At 48.0% G+C, this 15,812-nt stretch overlaps 1 protein-coding gene across 4 annotated transcripts in view; it reads right to left on the bottom strand.

The window, feature by feature from the left end:
• The window catches only part of CYFIP2 (cytoplasmic FMR1 interacting protein 2), a 130,522-nt gene that overhangs the window by 23,824 nt on the left and 90,886 nt on the right, over positions 1 to 15,812 (bottom strand). For all 4 annotated transcript variants that reach the window (XM_004453525.4, XM_004453526.5, XM_058281424.2 and 1 more), the window contains 3 exons: positions 10,195 to 10,338; positions 9,011 to 9,101; positions 7,794 to 7,924 (listed from right to left, as the gene is read on the bottom strand). In XM_004453525.4, the coding sequence (XP_004453582.1) occupies positions 7,794 to 7,924; positions 9,011 to 9,101; positions 10,195 to 10,338 (366 nt within the window). The remainder of the gene's footprint in view (positions 1 to 7,793; positions 7,925 to 9,010; positions 9,102 to 10,194; positions 10,339 to 15,812) is intronic.

Genomic DNA, 15,812 nt, shown 5'->3' with positions numbered 1-15,812 from the left:
TTTGATTTAAATAAAGGGATTATGTCAATAACAGGCCTAGTGGTCTGTGGACATGGCACAAATTGTGACGACTATACATCAGTGACTAAGTTTTGGAAATACGAGGCCAAGGCTCCTTCTTGATCAGGGCCGGCCACCCCGGCTGCACACTGCACTAAGTCCCAGAACGCAGACTGACCACCTCTGTCTGGAAGTGGATGGTGATACTGTGAATATTTTAGAGGCTCAGCAGGTACATTTCTATTCACCATGGAGCACACAGCTGAGACGTCACTCGCCTCCGTCACCCAGCCCAGTCACTGGTCCCGTGCCAGGTGCCAAGGATACAAAAATGACCCTCACCGGAGCAACCCCCCAGCCTCTTTGTTTCTAGAGATTAGTTCGTTCTTGTTTTGCGACACCTTTCACTCTGTTGTTCTTGTCTCCTTGTGAGTCTAGCCAGGTGATTGCAACATTTTTGATCACACACTTTCATCAGGAAGATTCTGAGCAAATACCTCCACTGATAGCTATTATTTTCTCAACTCTATATAGCTGTCACCATCACATGGGGGGTTAATTAGCAGTAGAGCTTCCTCTCTTTCTTACCTTTCAGCGACTCAGTCGCTAACAGCTCTGAATCCATCTCGCCCAGCCCTGAAAGGCTAGCCCTCCACTGTGAAGGCCGTGCTGTAGTGTGTGGACGGGGTTGTCAGGGAAGGGGTCCTGTCCCACGACCTCCCCGGGGCCGGCGGGGCGGGAGGGACGGGGGGAAGCCCTAGGCAGGTCCATGGAACCAGTGCCTCCCATCCCCTGCACTGTTTTGCCATGTCCCAGATAGGCCGATGGCCCTAGTAGGTTCATTTCCCAGATTAGGCCATGTCTGAAAGGATGTAAATATACTTAAAACCTGTAAAGCTATGGAAATAATGGGAATTACCCCAAGCCAAGGTGCCTCCCTTCCACAGAGAGCCTGGGTCGTTTTTAATCAAGTACACAACGTGGCTCTGTGTCTGGGCTGGAGGAACACAATAAACAAAGTCGAGGGGCTACGGCTCGATGATGCCCGAGTGTAGAAACAAAACTCGCTTCTTGGGAAGGGTCTTTTCTCAGGGTGATGGGCAAAATAATCCTGGATCAAGAATTGGTGGGAATATGGGGTGAGAGTTGGGTGGGCTTTCATATTTTTTGCTTTCACACATCAGAACTGTGTACATTTGTTAAGTAGCGAGTGTTTCCTTTTTAAGGAAAAAAAGCAACGAATATTTATTGCAATATGTTCAAACAGTAACTTCGAGTGTAAAGTAAAAACTGCAAGACTGGATCTCCCTGCTCCACCACTCCACCCCCCCCATCACACCCCAGAGAGGTAACGGCTCCTTTCAGCTTGGTGAATATTTACCTCTATAACTAAACAAACAAAATAAGCACACACATTTATAAAGGGGGAAGAATCGTATGCTGAGACCTAAGGACGTCTGGAAGGACAGCCCTCAGAATGTGACTGTGGTTAGCTCAGGGTGGCCACGTGCTGACTGGTTTTGCTGTTTTCTTTCTGCTTCTCTGGGTTTTCTGCCAATATATTTCAGGTAGGTAATAAGAAATACAAAATTAAAGAAAAGAGACTCTAAAGTGGAAGCAGGAAACACAGGGCTCAGATGTGAGGCTGGAGCTAAACACCAAAACCATCTGCAAAGGCCAGCCGAGCATCTCCGTACCTGTGCTCTACCCTCAGGGTTCCTTCTGCTCTGGAGTCACATCTGGGCTCCTGCCCCAACTCAGGTACTAGCTGTAACCCTGGGAGAGTCACCTCCATCTCGGAGCCTCAGTTTACCCATCTGAAAAATGCAGGATTGCAGTAGATCAGTGATCCTCACCTGGGGTGGTCTCCCCCGCCCTGAGGGCATTGGACATTGTCCAGAGGTGTTTTTGATTGTTACAACTGGGGGGAGTGCTACTGGCCTTTAGTGGACAGAGACCAGAGATGCTGCTCAACTGCCTACAATGCACAGGACGGCCCCCACAATGCAGAATTATCCAAGTGTCAGTGGTGCTGGGGTTGAGAAACCTGCCCTGGGAGGTCTCTGACCTTCCTTCAGTTCTGGCTGGGCCCAGACACTCATCTCCTGTAAGAGAAGTAATGCTCTCCAAAACTGATCAAAGCGTGACTCTAAAAATGAGCGAAGTGAAAAATGGTGGCAAAAGCAGAGAACACTCTCCAGTCCTGGGTGGGAAGCCTCACAGCAGATGGTAGGCCCTTCCTCCCTTACACGAACGAAGAGGGCCCTCTACTGGTGAGTGTTGACATAACACACAATGAGTAGCTGATCTAGAAAAAAAACTGCAGAGAATTTGAGTGAAAACTTGGTGACTGTAGCCTATTTCCTTAATGATCACCTTACCATGTTCTCAGGGTAGGAAATATGGGAGGAAGTACTTGACATTAATAACAGAACTTCCTTTAAAACATAAGAGACTTACAAATGCATACTTAGCAAATGCTGATTCATTTCAGATTAGATTCAAATATCTATGAAGAGCCTGCTTTGATCGGACCATTTATGGACACTTGATAAAGGATAGATATAGTACTAAAGAGCAGGGGAAAGGAAGATCTTTTCAATACGCAGTGCTGGGACAATTTGCTATCCATATAGGAAAAAAAAATTGGGGTTTCTACATTCCAAACACAAACATCAGTTCTGGGTAAATAAGACCTAAACATAAAAGGCTAAAATCTAAAACTTTTAGACAATAATATACCTTCATGACTTTGAGGTGGGGAAGATTTTTTTGTTTAAGTCACAAAATCACCAACTATGAAGAATGAGAAATGTGATTACACTAAATGTAAGAATTTCTGTGCATCAGAAGACAAACCACAGAAATATATTTGCAATACATGTTTCCACAGTGTACAAAAACTCCTACAAATCAACAAGAAAAAGATAATTCAATTAAAAACAGGCAAAATTTTATACAGCACTTCACAAAAGAGCATACCCAAATGGCCAGTAACAGTCAGAAAGGGGCTCAGCATCATCTGTCATCAGGAAAATCAAAAGCATAATGCGGTGTCTGACACAGCTGCCAGAACAGCTGCAACTCAAAAGACCAACAAATGCAAAGAACCAAAAACCTTACACATTGTTGAATGAGAGTGTGCACTGGTACAAGCGCTTTGTGAAACTTCTTGGCAGTATCTGCTGAAGCTAAACATATGCCTACCCACTGACATTCCCCTGCTAGGTGGTTGCCTACTAGAAATGAGCACATCCTTCCCCCGTAAGACAGACAAGAATATTCATGACTTCTTTATTCATAAGTGTCAGAAAGAAGAAAAAACCCAAATGTCTATGCACGGCAAAACAGACCATTTAATTAGCCTATTCATACCCTGAGACTGCTACTCAGTAACAGAAAAGAATGAACTGCAGCTACACTCCACAACGTGGGTGCATCTCAGAGATAGAAGGTCAAAAGGCAGAAGCCAGAGAAGAAAGAGAGAATGTACTGGTCGATTCCTCTGATATGAAATTAAAGGGGAGAGAAGTCAGAAGCACGGTTACTTCGAGGCACTGACTGGAAGGGAGTGTAAGGAAACTTTCTACGGTGCTGTAAACACTCCGTATGTAGACATGCGGGTTTTTCATCAGGCTGTACTTAGGATGTATGCCCTCGATTGTAGGAAGGTTATACCTTAATCAAACACACACACACACACACAATTCCCATAGGTACATGGGTTTCTTTGCCAATAGTGAACTCTGAATTTTTAGAAATGTTTTAAACCCCTAACTTAATGATAAAAATATACTTTTTTACAAGTTATCAACCTTTTCGATCTATATTCCATTCACTTACAACTTACTGAGATGATAAAAATCTGTTAAAAAAAGGCAAGCCACAAAATGAGAGAATGTATTTGTAACACACGTAATCAATATGGAAGCCACATCCAGAAAGAATTTTGTAAATCTATTAGAAAAAGACAGATGAGACAACAGAAAAATAGGCAAAAGACTTCCCACTTTCCCCTTTGTACTTTGTAGTATCCTTCTAGTTTTTCTAAACCTGGCATATAGGACTATGACTTTTAAAATTTTTAATTATTATTTTTTTTACTTCAATAATAATATATTACTAGGGAAGCGGACTTGGCCCAGTGGTTAGGGAGTCCGTCTACCACATGGGAGGTCCGTGGTTCAAACCCTGGGCCTCCTTGACCCGTGTGGAGCTGGCCCATGCGCAGTGCTGATGCACGCAAAGAGTGCCCTGCCACGCAGGGGTGTCCCCCGCGTAGGGGAGCCCCACGAGCAAGGAGTGCGCCCCGTAAGGAGAGCTGCCCACCGCGAAAGAAAGCGCAGCCTGCCTGGGAATGGTGCTGCACACACAGAGAACTGACACAACAAAAAGACACAACACAAAGAAACACAGATTCCCGTGCCGCTGACAACAACAGAAGCAGACAAAGAACAACAAACAGCAAATAGACACAGAGAACAGACAACCGGGGTGGAAGGGAAGGGGAGAGAAAATAAATAAATAAATAAATCTTTAAAAAAAAAACATTACTAGACTTTCCTTATTAAAAAATCAGACATTACTGATGAGGCTAAAGTTCCTGTTAAATTCTAGTCCCTGGGGGGTGGGGGGGTGGGGTTGAATGGGACCTCACATATATATTTTTAATGTAATATTATTACAAAGTTAATAAAAAATAAAAAAATTAAAAAAAAAAAAATTCTAGTCCCTGTCTCCTCCTGGCATCCTAGAGAAAAGTACTGTTAATGATTTGGTGTGTTCTTTTCTAGATTACTTTTCAGTGCAGTGCTATTTTGTGGGGTTTATTTTTATTCGTTTAGTTTTTAAAAATTTGTTTACTGGCATCCTAATGCATGTATGGAGACTGCTTCATCCCACACAATATTGTCTTCCACCAGGTCAGAATCTCCTTCCCGCCTCCCTTGCTTTCTCTCTCCCTCCTTTCTTACTATATTCCTAAGGAGAACAACGGATAGGGCATTATATTTATTTAATTCCAGTGCCCTAAACTAAAATGCCCCAGAAAGCTCATGCCTCATCTTAGTCTCAGAAACCAGCCTTGGCCTTGGGGTTTCCCCAGTGGTCTACGCAGAAAGCAGGGTGCCCAGCTTTGCGGAGCCGGGATTCCTGCTCTGGGCCCGCCTTCCCCTCCAAGGGCTGAGATCAGCCTGGAAACCTGCCTTAGCCATTCCACCTCTGCTGCTGATTGGCTGTGTGACTTCAGGTGAGTCGTTCCCCTCTCTGGTCTTCTGTCTCCTCAAGTATCATTAGAGGGGGTTGGAGCACGTGTACTCCTGCGGCCTCTCAGCTCCGATGTGTCCTGTTGCGCTCAGTGACCGGACAGGGGCGCCTGAGCAGTTTCCTTTCCTTACAGCCCCCATCAAGGTCTGCCTCCTGGGGTCCACGGGGGAAGCGTAGCTGACGCTCTCAGGGTGGCGCCCCCATGAAAGGAGCTAACAGGGGACACAGGCCAGCCCTCCCCCCCCCCCCCCCCCCGCCCCGGAAGCTTCTCTTCTTCCTCCAGCCGCTTTTCCTACTGATCCCCAAGACTTGGGAAGGCTCCGTTGCCATAGCAACGCAGGCCCCCTGAACCGTGTTAAAAACCCTGTTATCATGAAGAGGAAAAATTAGGTGTCTCAAGAGCCCATTTACAGGGAGAAAAGAGAGGCAATTATTCTTCCCGGAGCAAGAGCACGCGGTCTCCCTCGCAGACACTGCCGGGTGGGCGAGGTGCTCAGAGGTGCTCAGAGCAGCTCGGGCGCGCCCCAGGGCCACCCCACACCTGGGGTGAAGAGCCCTTTCTGGTCCATGTTCTGGAGCTTTCTGTCATCCCTTCCTCCTCTTCCCTCCTCCTCCCTTTTCCACTTGCCTCCAAGGATCTCTGGACCTGAGGACTGCAAATAGCCTCGCCCTTCCCTCACCTTCCTGTAGCCAAAATGGGATTTTAAGAAAGGAAATCAGATGGCCTCCCTCTCCTGCTCACACACGCGGCCTCGAGGACCTGCCGTCCAGCTGCCTTGCCCGCCTCCGCTGCGGCCCTTCTCCTCTGTGCTCCAGCCCCCCCGGGCCTTTCTGTGCCCTGGGAGACACCAAGCTCCAGCCCCTCCACAGTCAGCACGCCCCTCGCCCGCCTTATCCCATTACCCCGTCTACTGCTCCACAGCACCTATCAGGATCTGAATCACACTCGCGGCTGGTCTCCCACACTCGAGTGACACTGGTAGTAATTTCCTTCTTGTTCGTGGCCGCTTCCCCACGACTGAGAAACTGCTGGCAGCGCCTGGGCTCCCGAGAGCTTTCTGCTGCATGTGTGCAGAGGGGGAGGACTGGATGAAGGGATGCGGAAGGAGATGCCCACAGCAGCCTGAGGATTAGGCATCCCCAGAATATCCTCCACCTCCGTTTCCCTCCATCGCTCGGGGTTGTCCCACTTACTCCCATACCTCCAGGACTGGGTCCACCTGTGCACAACACACAGGAGGAAGAGAGACAAGCTGGAGCCGCCCGGGGAAGGCTGTGGAGAAGGCAGCCTGAGAGAGCCGCCTCTGTGAACGAGGCTTAAGGCTGGCCAGTGGAGACGAACGTCACACTGCAAAAAGAGCGGGCTGTTCTCTGTGGTCCTGGGGCAGATGTTACAGGCCAGCTTGCTGTGGCTCCAATGATTTAGTTCTTGCTCCATGTACTTAACTCGCAGTAACTCCTTCCATCCTTTAAACTGTTCTGCAGGGAAGCGGACTTGGCCCAATGGATAGGGCATCCGCCTACCACATGGGAGGTCTGCGGTTCCAACCCCGGGCCTCCTTGACCCGTGTGCAGCTGGCCCATGCGCAGTACTAATGGGTGCAAGGAGTGCCCTGCCACGCAGGGGTGTCCCCGCATAGGGGAGCCCCATGCACAAGGAGTGTGTCCCATAAGGAGAGCCGCCCAGTGCGAAAGGAAGTGCAGCCTGCCCAGGAATGGCGCTGCACACACAGAGAGCTGACGCAGCAAGACGACGCAACAAAAAGAAACACAGATTCCCAGTGCCACTGATAAGGATAGACGCGGTCACAGAAGAACACACAGTGAATGGACACAGAGAGCAGACAACTGGGGGGCAGGGGGTGGAGAGAAGGGGAGAGAAATAAATAAAAAATAAATCTTAAAAAATGAATAAATAAAATCAACTGTTCTGCAAGGGGAATCATCATCTCCCACCACACAAAAGGAAGATGACCTTACAAGCTCTTCCCCCAGCCCTGCTGGGTCAGTCTTCCCCGGCTCTTCACTGGGCCAGTTCTTGCTCGTTCCCCAGGGAAGTCCCCTCTCAACCCCAAGAACACAGCAGGCTCTGTTTCATATTCCCCTTGGCCCCTGCCCTCATCCCTCATAGCATTTAAAATAACCATAAAGGCATCATTTCTGAGTAAATACTAGACTGTTGGGACCCAAGACAGGGACTGGTGACGGCTGCGCCTTCCAGCACCGTGCTTGGCCAGCGGTCGCCAAGCGAGTGGAAAACTAAGATGGAACTGCTGAGGTCAGTGAGTGAGGGGTGGAGCCAGGCTTGGAACCCATGTCTGTCTGACTCCAGGGCCTGTGACCTTTCTAGAATGTTCTAATGGTCAGAACTGTCTGAAAATGGAATGAAGATGTAATGCGAGACCCTGCCCTGGCAGTGCAAGAAACCAACCGCAGCACCTCTTGGACGGGGTGCGAGAGGGGCTCAAGTACTGGCTGGGGTCCCTTCCCGCTGCAGGCCCTCCAGTCCCTTTGGGCTCAGGACTTACCAGGGCTTGCTCAATAAGGAGGCAAAACAGGATGGCATTGCCCACTTCCCTCAGGCTCTGGAACACATCGGTTTTGAGCTCCGCGTACTCGATGATGTCCTTCAGCTGATGGTGGAAGAACTCCAGGATCCCTGGGAGGGGAGGGGGAGGTCACCGGGGATCTGACGCCACGCAGGCAGGTTCAGGGGAAGAAGTGTTGATAGAGCAGTGGCCTCAGGCCTGACTTGGGAATATAAAAAGCCAAGGCAAGGAAGCCGGCCAGCCCAGGGGTCAGAGTGTTTCAGGGCTCAGTCCCAGAAAAAGCTCAAGAAGGTGGCTCAACTCCTTTTTGGAAGAAAGCAGATAAACAAAGCTAAATACATATAAATGGGGCAGCCCTGAACCTTTCCTCAGTTCCTCTAAAAAGTTGCCTGAATCCCTAATAAAGACAGGAGTTAACACTTATTTATAGGTGCTGGATAGTGTGCCAACTATGTTATCTAGAATACCTCATTAATACTTATATCACGAATTAGGCACTGTTCTCCCCATCTTCAGAGGAGGCTCAGAGAAGGTAAGTGTTTGGCGCATAGTCACACAGCTTAAGTGTTGCAGCTGAGACTGAAAAGCAAGGCGTTAGGCTGTCTCCTGTACTGAATCACTCTGATCCAGCACTTGGAGCCTTGGGTTTTGGAAAAACACTAAGTGCCAAAATCATAGCCTCCTCCTCTCCCAATCCCCCAAACGCCATGTTTAGTCCCTGTTCCATTCACTGTTAGGGAAGGAAAGACTTATTTTCTGCCCATCAGTTGAGTGGCAAAAACTCCTGTTTCTTGACTCACCTTAGGTATGCTGCTTTGAACCGCCTCTCAGGGCACCAACTCCTCCAGTGGAGGAATTCTCGCAGCACTGAGCTAATGAGGATGTTTACATGTAAATACTGCTATCAATTATTGAAATGTGTTCACATTTGTGATCCTCTTTCCTCTTCCAATGTAGTCCCATGTGGTAGATGTGGCAGGCATCACTTACCTTCACTGGTGCTCGTGGGGATTGAAAATGGCCAGCCAGGGTCAGAGGCTGACGCAAACCCAGGGCTCCGCGTCCCTGTCGCCTGCGCTGCCAGGCCACCAGCACGTCAGAGACACCAAGTCTACCGGGTAGACGGCCGGAGCCGTCAGGGGCTGGTTTGGATCATTCTCCTATCACTGCTCATGCCCCAGTCCTCCAGCACCCACCTGGGGATCCGTACTCATGCCGGGGCAGGCGGCATATCTTGGGCATCACCTCTATCAGCGTTTTCACATACTGTAGGATAGTTCCTTGCAGCTGATGAAAGAGGAGTACAAGATGAGTGAACTAACCCACTGCTGCTGTGTATGTGTGTGTCTGCGCTGAGCACCGGGCAACTGCTGTGTACGTGGAGGTTCAGTTGAGACCAGTGGGTAAAGCACGGAGCCCTCGAAGGAGGGAGCGGGTTCTGTCCTACCGGAGGTGGATGGCCCTGCTGTCAGACTCAGAAGATGCAAGAAAGAGCTCTGCTTGTTTCCCTGTGGGGCATACAGCCTTGGGGGAGGTCACACTTCCAGGCACGAGGTCCTTCCTGGACTCGGGATGCTTAGATGAGCTCCAGACTGAGAGCTAAAGTGAAATGGGACCAGGGAGCTGCGGGGATTGAGCCACGCTATCTAATTTAATCATGGAAAATACAGGGCCCATTCATCGCCCTTATGTCCAATTCTAATTTCCACACTTACTGATTTCACTCTGGATTTAGCTTCACAGAAGCCTGACAACCCATGGCTCCACAGAGTTGTGATCAGAGAATTGAAGTTAGCTATTTGCTATCCCTGACCTGGTTATACATAACTTTATTTTCCTTTTGTTATCTCAAAACTTCAGGAAAATCTGTTTAACTGCTTTAGCCTTGCTTCAGCAGTGTTGCAGGGAATTAAATGGATTCCCTGTGTGGTCATATGATCACACATGGGGCAGTGGTAAAGAGACGCAGAATTAAGGCCAGTACAGTGTCGAGCAAGAAAAGGCGAGGGGAAGATGCCTGGTGATTGACTGGAGATGTGCTGTGTTTTGGCCATGCTTAAATTAGACAGTGAGGCACAGGAGGGGAGCATCAGCACTCATCAGCAGGCCTACGGGTCAAAGCCAAGATGGCGGAGTTCAGCTGTAGAACACGGGATTGAGTTCAGGGTCAGAGAATGGGGGCAAAGCCACAGGTCAGCAAGTGCTCCGAAACCTAACAGGTAAGAGGAGCCAAAGGATAAGGGCGAAGGACACCCTGCATGATTCCGACAGGCAGGGCTGGAGTGCCTGGGCCTGTTTCGCAGGTAAAAAGTGAAAGCAAATCTTGTTCCTACCCACCCCACGTGGGCGGGTCCCGGGGCCTCCCTCGGGCTGCTCTTACCAAGCTCTTGACGATCTTCAGCAGCTCCTCCATGACCACCGCGATGCCCTGGTAACCCAGGAGCCTGCAGATGGTCTTGAAGTGCGGGGGCCCCACAAAGTTCCTGTAGGAGCTGTAGATGTGGCTGTAGGCAATGTTGAGAGGCTGGAAAAGAGAGGTCGTGGCAAGGTCAGCGGCTGCATGGAGGCGGGCGGGAGCTCTGGCAGATGGTGCTCTGAAGGGAGAGAGGGGAGCCTGGCGTCACCAGCGCCTGTGGCCCCCTGTGAGGACTTTTGGAAGACGCTGGCCGTGGACAGCGGGTGGGTCAGCGACCACAGGATGGGCAAAGGCCAGGGATGGGGCAGCTGCTCCTAACGGAAGAGGAGCCAGAGCTTCCAGGCAGAGGCCCCTTCTACAGGGACACATGGCCACCTTCTCCAGCCGGGACTTGGACAGACTGAGCCACGGGGTGGTGGGTGAAACGGCACGTCTGCTTTCTCTGGAGGTATTTCTGGTCCTAGAAACGGGTGGAAATTCAACTGATTCAACATCATCTTTCTTTCTACTTTCAGTTGTTTCCATCTATGACAGAGTGGGGTCTTGGGAAGGGAAGAGGCGTGAGAGTCAGGAGACCTCTGCCGGGTGCAGGACAATCACCTGGGCTTTCTGAGGCTCAGTGCCTTCATCGTGGAACGAGGGGGGTGGATGAAACCAGTGGCTTCCTAGCTTTTAGAGCAGTGGTCCAAGGGAAAGACACCATGGAAGCTAGGATGCGCCATAGACAAAAACAGGACTGCTCTGTTTTGGTGCTGGCTGGGAGCCCGAGGCCCTTCCCCGGACTGGCTACCTCCATCTACCTCTGGATCCCATCAGACACCCTCACTGAGTCCTATGGCACCACAGAACACAGCATAACGTCCTTAGAGAGATCTCTTTAAGGGCCCTTCCTGTTTGAAGCCATATGACCAAAATACAGAGCCCTAAGTTGGTCTCACTTAATTGGTGGACTGCAAAGGCTGTCATTAAATAGTGCTAGGTTTTTGAAATGTTACCATTTATTGTGAACCTTTGTGAAGGCTTCCCTGTGTAACTTCATGTAATGCACACAACACACTTATAAGATATGTATGCTTCTTAGCTCTGTTTCACAGATGAGAGAATTGAAGCTCAGGGAGAAAGAGTAGGCTAAGTTCACACAGTTTGTAGACAGCCGAGCTGTGACTGGAACCCAGGTATGGCTGATGTTCTAAAGCCCGAGCTCTAAGCCTCTCCCTGCACTGGTGGATTCTGGAAGCGGAATTCTTCTATCAAACATCCCCAGTTTTTTAGGTAAGGTTTCATTTCAAAACTTAGTTCCAAGTATACTTCTTATACCTAGAATTGTAGAAATCTTGTGCACAGAACCTGTAAATATGGGAAGACCAAATCTATTCAGTCTATTAACTGAAACTATTTCTCTGCTGGCTGACTGAAAATATCCTAAGAACTAAATAGAAACTGTAATGGTTCTTTTGAAGTACTGCAAGAGTATGAATTCTCTATGGAGCCACTGAGGGAAGATTTAATTATGCTCAGTCTAGTTTTGGAGTTAAATATGTTTTACGAGGTAAGAATTAATCTAAACTTTACAAAACAAACCTCACGATGATAGGACTTTCTAGTAACAAGGATACATGAGGAACACAGTCACAGCACCATCTGCTGACAGGGACTCATGACGAAGTAGAACACCCGTGCCTTCGCCGGGCTGAGCGACGGCTCCCTCGGCAAGCCAGCGCCAGCGAGGCTCGGGGCGTGAGGACGGTTCCATCTCCACACCAAGGAGCTGCCACCCAGTAAGCAGGCTCCGCCTGAACACGACGTGAGGTGAAGGGTGACCCTCCGGGAGGGCGAGGTTTCATAGGGTTCCTAAAGAATGTGTGGGACCGGAACGGTTTATGGAGGGAGGGGAGAATCCTGGACTTAAGGTGACAGCAAATCCTAGAAGTAGATGAATTGTTGTTTTCGATTTAACTGACCACATGGCCAGGCTTATTGTGAAATTTTCTGCATGTGGAGTGAATCCATTTTGGGGCTTCAGTAACTGGCCACACCGTCAAACGGCTGGGACGAGGGCAAGGCGGGTGAGGTACCTAGGGCACCGAATCCCAGGAGGCGCACGCACCCAGGGATGTGCACTTGCACAGCTCTGAGAGGGGGTGCGTTCTAGTCCCCGTCCTTCTTCAAGGCCACACCCTGTATTCTCCTGTTTCGTTCTCCAGAGATGAGGAGGTCATAGCAAAAATCAAACAGACCATGAATGCCACTGTGGGGGGAAGGAGATGAATTGGAAAGGGGCACAAGAGAACTTTCTAGGGAAAAGGATTTGGCTCAACTGATACAGCATCTGCCTACCACATGGAAGGTCCAGGGTTCAAACGTAGGGCCTCCTGACCCATGTGGTGAGCTGGCCTATGTGCAGTGCTGATGAGCACTAGGAGTGCTGTGCCATGCATGGGTGTCCCCCGCGTAGGGGAGCCCATGGGCAAGGAGTGCACCTCGAAAGGACAGCTGCCCCACGTGAAAAAAGCATAGCTTGCCCAGGAGTGGCACCACACACACGGAGAGCTGATGAATAAATTTACAAAAAAGAGAAATGTCCTACAACTTGATTGGGTTGTTGGCTATACAGGTGTATACATTTGTCAAAACTCAATGAACTGTATGTAACTTAAAATCTGTGCATTTTACTGTTTATGGTTATACTTCAATATATAAAAGTAAATTGTAAAAACCACTAGGCTATGTCATACCTCAATATACTTCAAAGATGAAATGCTAAACCATGTTTTGGATTTTCGCCTGAAGAGAGCCCCTCTGAGTTGGCTGGAGTCTGCACAGGACTTGGGGACAATAACCTGGCTGTGCTCACAGCCAGGAGGTGCAGCGGGCAGAGCTCACTGCCGGCCACGATGGCCAATCATGGAGTTCCCACCCCCTACCCCCACCAGGGACTTTGGGCCTCTTCTATGAACCCACTAAAATGCGGAGAACATTCTCCTTTGCCCTTTCAAATATCCTACAAAATGAATTGCATGTAGCAGGGAGCTTTCAAATGGATATTCCTAGAGAGATCAAAACACAACCATTAAAGAAAACAAAACAACCCACAATCATTAATTATTTTTTTTGCTATCTGGTTCTCTGATTTCTTTCTTGCTTTGCCTGAGTCTAGAAGACAGGCTCTGGGGTGAACACACCTGAATTCGAACCAAAGCTCCATAAATTTTCCAGCTCTGTAAGTCTTGTTTTGAAGACACTATTACCTACTCCATAGAGTTGTTGGAGGTTTAAATAAGAGAGCATATACAGAGCACTTAGCATGGTGTCTGGCACGTTGCAAGCACTCACCAAAAATAAGAGCCATCACTACCACTTTTTTTGATAATTTGGCAAATAAAGACCAGCTTCCTGGTCAAATTTTCCCAGAGAATACTCATGATTCTCCCTAAGAGCCATTTCTTAATGTGAAGAGGGGAGTGCACATATGGTGAGCCATTTCCTCCAATACTGTATATAAGTAAACAATGTTAGATATATACATGAGGACAGGACGATGTATATACATGGGATGAGCTTATGGAATTCACTAAATTGCAGCTTTTGCTCAACATTAAGACTGTTATAAAAATGAGAGCTGTTGAGCAATAGCATTTGGCCATAAAAAGGAATGATGTTTTGACAAATATTATAACACAGATGAACCTTGAAAACATCATGATAAATGAAAGAAGCCAGTCACAAAAGGCCATGTATTGTACAGTTCCACTTATCTAAAGATCCAGAATAGGCAGATCTATAGAGTCAGAAAGTATAGTAGAGGCTGCTTTGGGGGGCGGGGGGAAGGTTTGAAGGATGACAATTAAAGGGCACAGTTTCTTTTTGAGGTGTTGAAAATGTTCTAAAATTGAGGGTAGTGATGGTTGCGCCTTTCTCTGGATATAATAAAAACTACTGAATTTATACACCTTAAATGGGTGAACTGTATGGTATATGATTTATATCCCAATGAAGCTGTTTTAAAAAAGAGAGAGAGAGAACTCTGCAACAAGAGACTGGACTGGGTAGAATCCCAAAGAGCTGAAGTGTTGAGTGGAGACTGGGCTGTACCATGAAGGGCCAGTAGAAGGGGCTCCTGCCTGAGACCAGAGGTTGGAAGGGATGAGCTCTCATGCTTCCTTCAGAGACTCAGCTCCAGTGCATTCGTCCTGGACACCTCTCTTTCTTAGCAGTCTCCTCAACCCTCAGCCCCACCCAAGGAGCTTTTAGCACTAAATACCCCTTAGTACTTCCTGGCAAGCACAAACAAAAATATAATAGATGAAATCTGTTCAGCAACCCTCCCCGGTTCTAGGTAGAGGAAGAGAATAATTTTATAATCACCTTACCATACACAAAGGTTTAACATCTCCCCCTACAGTGCACTTAGGAGGGCTGCTGTTGGCATCCCCACCCACATCAGCCTTGGATTCTGGTCTAGCATGGAAGTTCAGACCTCAGGTGCTCACCTAAGCTCGGTAAGGACCAGCATGAAATGAGCAGAATTCAAGACCACGCTCACCCCACACCCCCATCCCTCACAAATAAACCACACACATGCAGGAAGAAATGCACACACATGCTGAAAAGAACATGCACACGAATCCCCTGAGGGCACTCATCTGACCTGCTGGCTCAATAGGAGGCTGGGCCCTATTGAGAAAATGTGGGAATATGGGAGCCGGGGCACCTTCTGAGGTTTGGCAAAGAAAAACAGGAATGCAACATGACTTGAGCCATTGGAAATGTACCGCAAATCTCTTCCACTGAACCAACACTGTGAAGTGAATCAGGTTAAAAGCAACATGCCTTCCTTTTGGAACAAATTACTTCTCTGTGTAGGATGGCTCACTAAAAGTCAAGCTTGTTTAAATCCACACTGCACACCAGGGAACCAAGAGTGTCTACAACTGCAAGCAGGAGAATCGCATACATCAGCCATGTGGGATCTAAGCCCCCTCTTGATTTAGAGGTGGAGTGGACATTGCCATCCCAGGGTCCACAGAATGGAGGAATAAAATATGGATTAGAGTGGACTTACTGGTATTCTACTATAGAACTATTGTGACTCCAACAATGGAAGAAATTGTATCATTGATGTGGAGACAGTGGCTACAGGAGTTGCTGAGGGCAGGGAGAGGGAAGAAGAGGTGTGATGTTGGGGAATTTTCGGGACTTGGAGTTGTCCTGAATCATATTCCAGGGACAGATGCAAGACATTACATATCCTGCCATAACCCACTGATGCACTGGGAGAGAGTGTAAACTACAATGTAAACTATTATCCATGTGGTGCAGCAGTGCTCCAAAATGTATTCACCAAATGCAATGAATGTGCCACAATGATGAAAGAGCTTGTTGATGTGGGGTGTGTGTGTATGGGGGGGAGGGTATATGGGAACCTCATATTTTTTAATATAATATTTTTTGAGATCTATATATCTTTTTTTAAAAAAGACAATTAAATAAAAATTAAAAAATTAGAAAAAAAAATCCACACTGCATAAAATAGGTAACTTTATGAGATTTCAAGAAATAAATGATTCCAATTCATGAGTCAG

The sequence above is a fragment of the Dasypus novemcinctus genome, chromosome 2, assembly GCF_030445035.2.
Source record: "Dasypus novemcinctus isolate mDasNov1 chromosome 2, mDasNov1.1.hap2, whole genome shotgun sequence".
Classification (NCBI taxonomy): domain Eukaryota; kingdom Metazoa; phylum Chordata; class Mammalia; order Cingulata; family Dasypodidae; genus Dasypus; species Dasypus novemcinctus.
The sequence above is the reverse complement of the archived record's forward strand: the minus strand, read 5'-3'. Positions and strand labels throughout refer to the sequence as shown.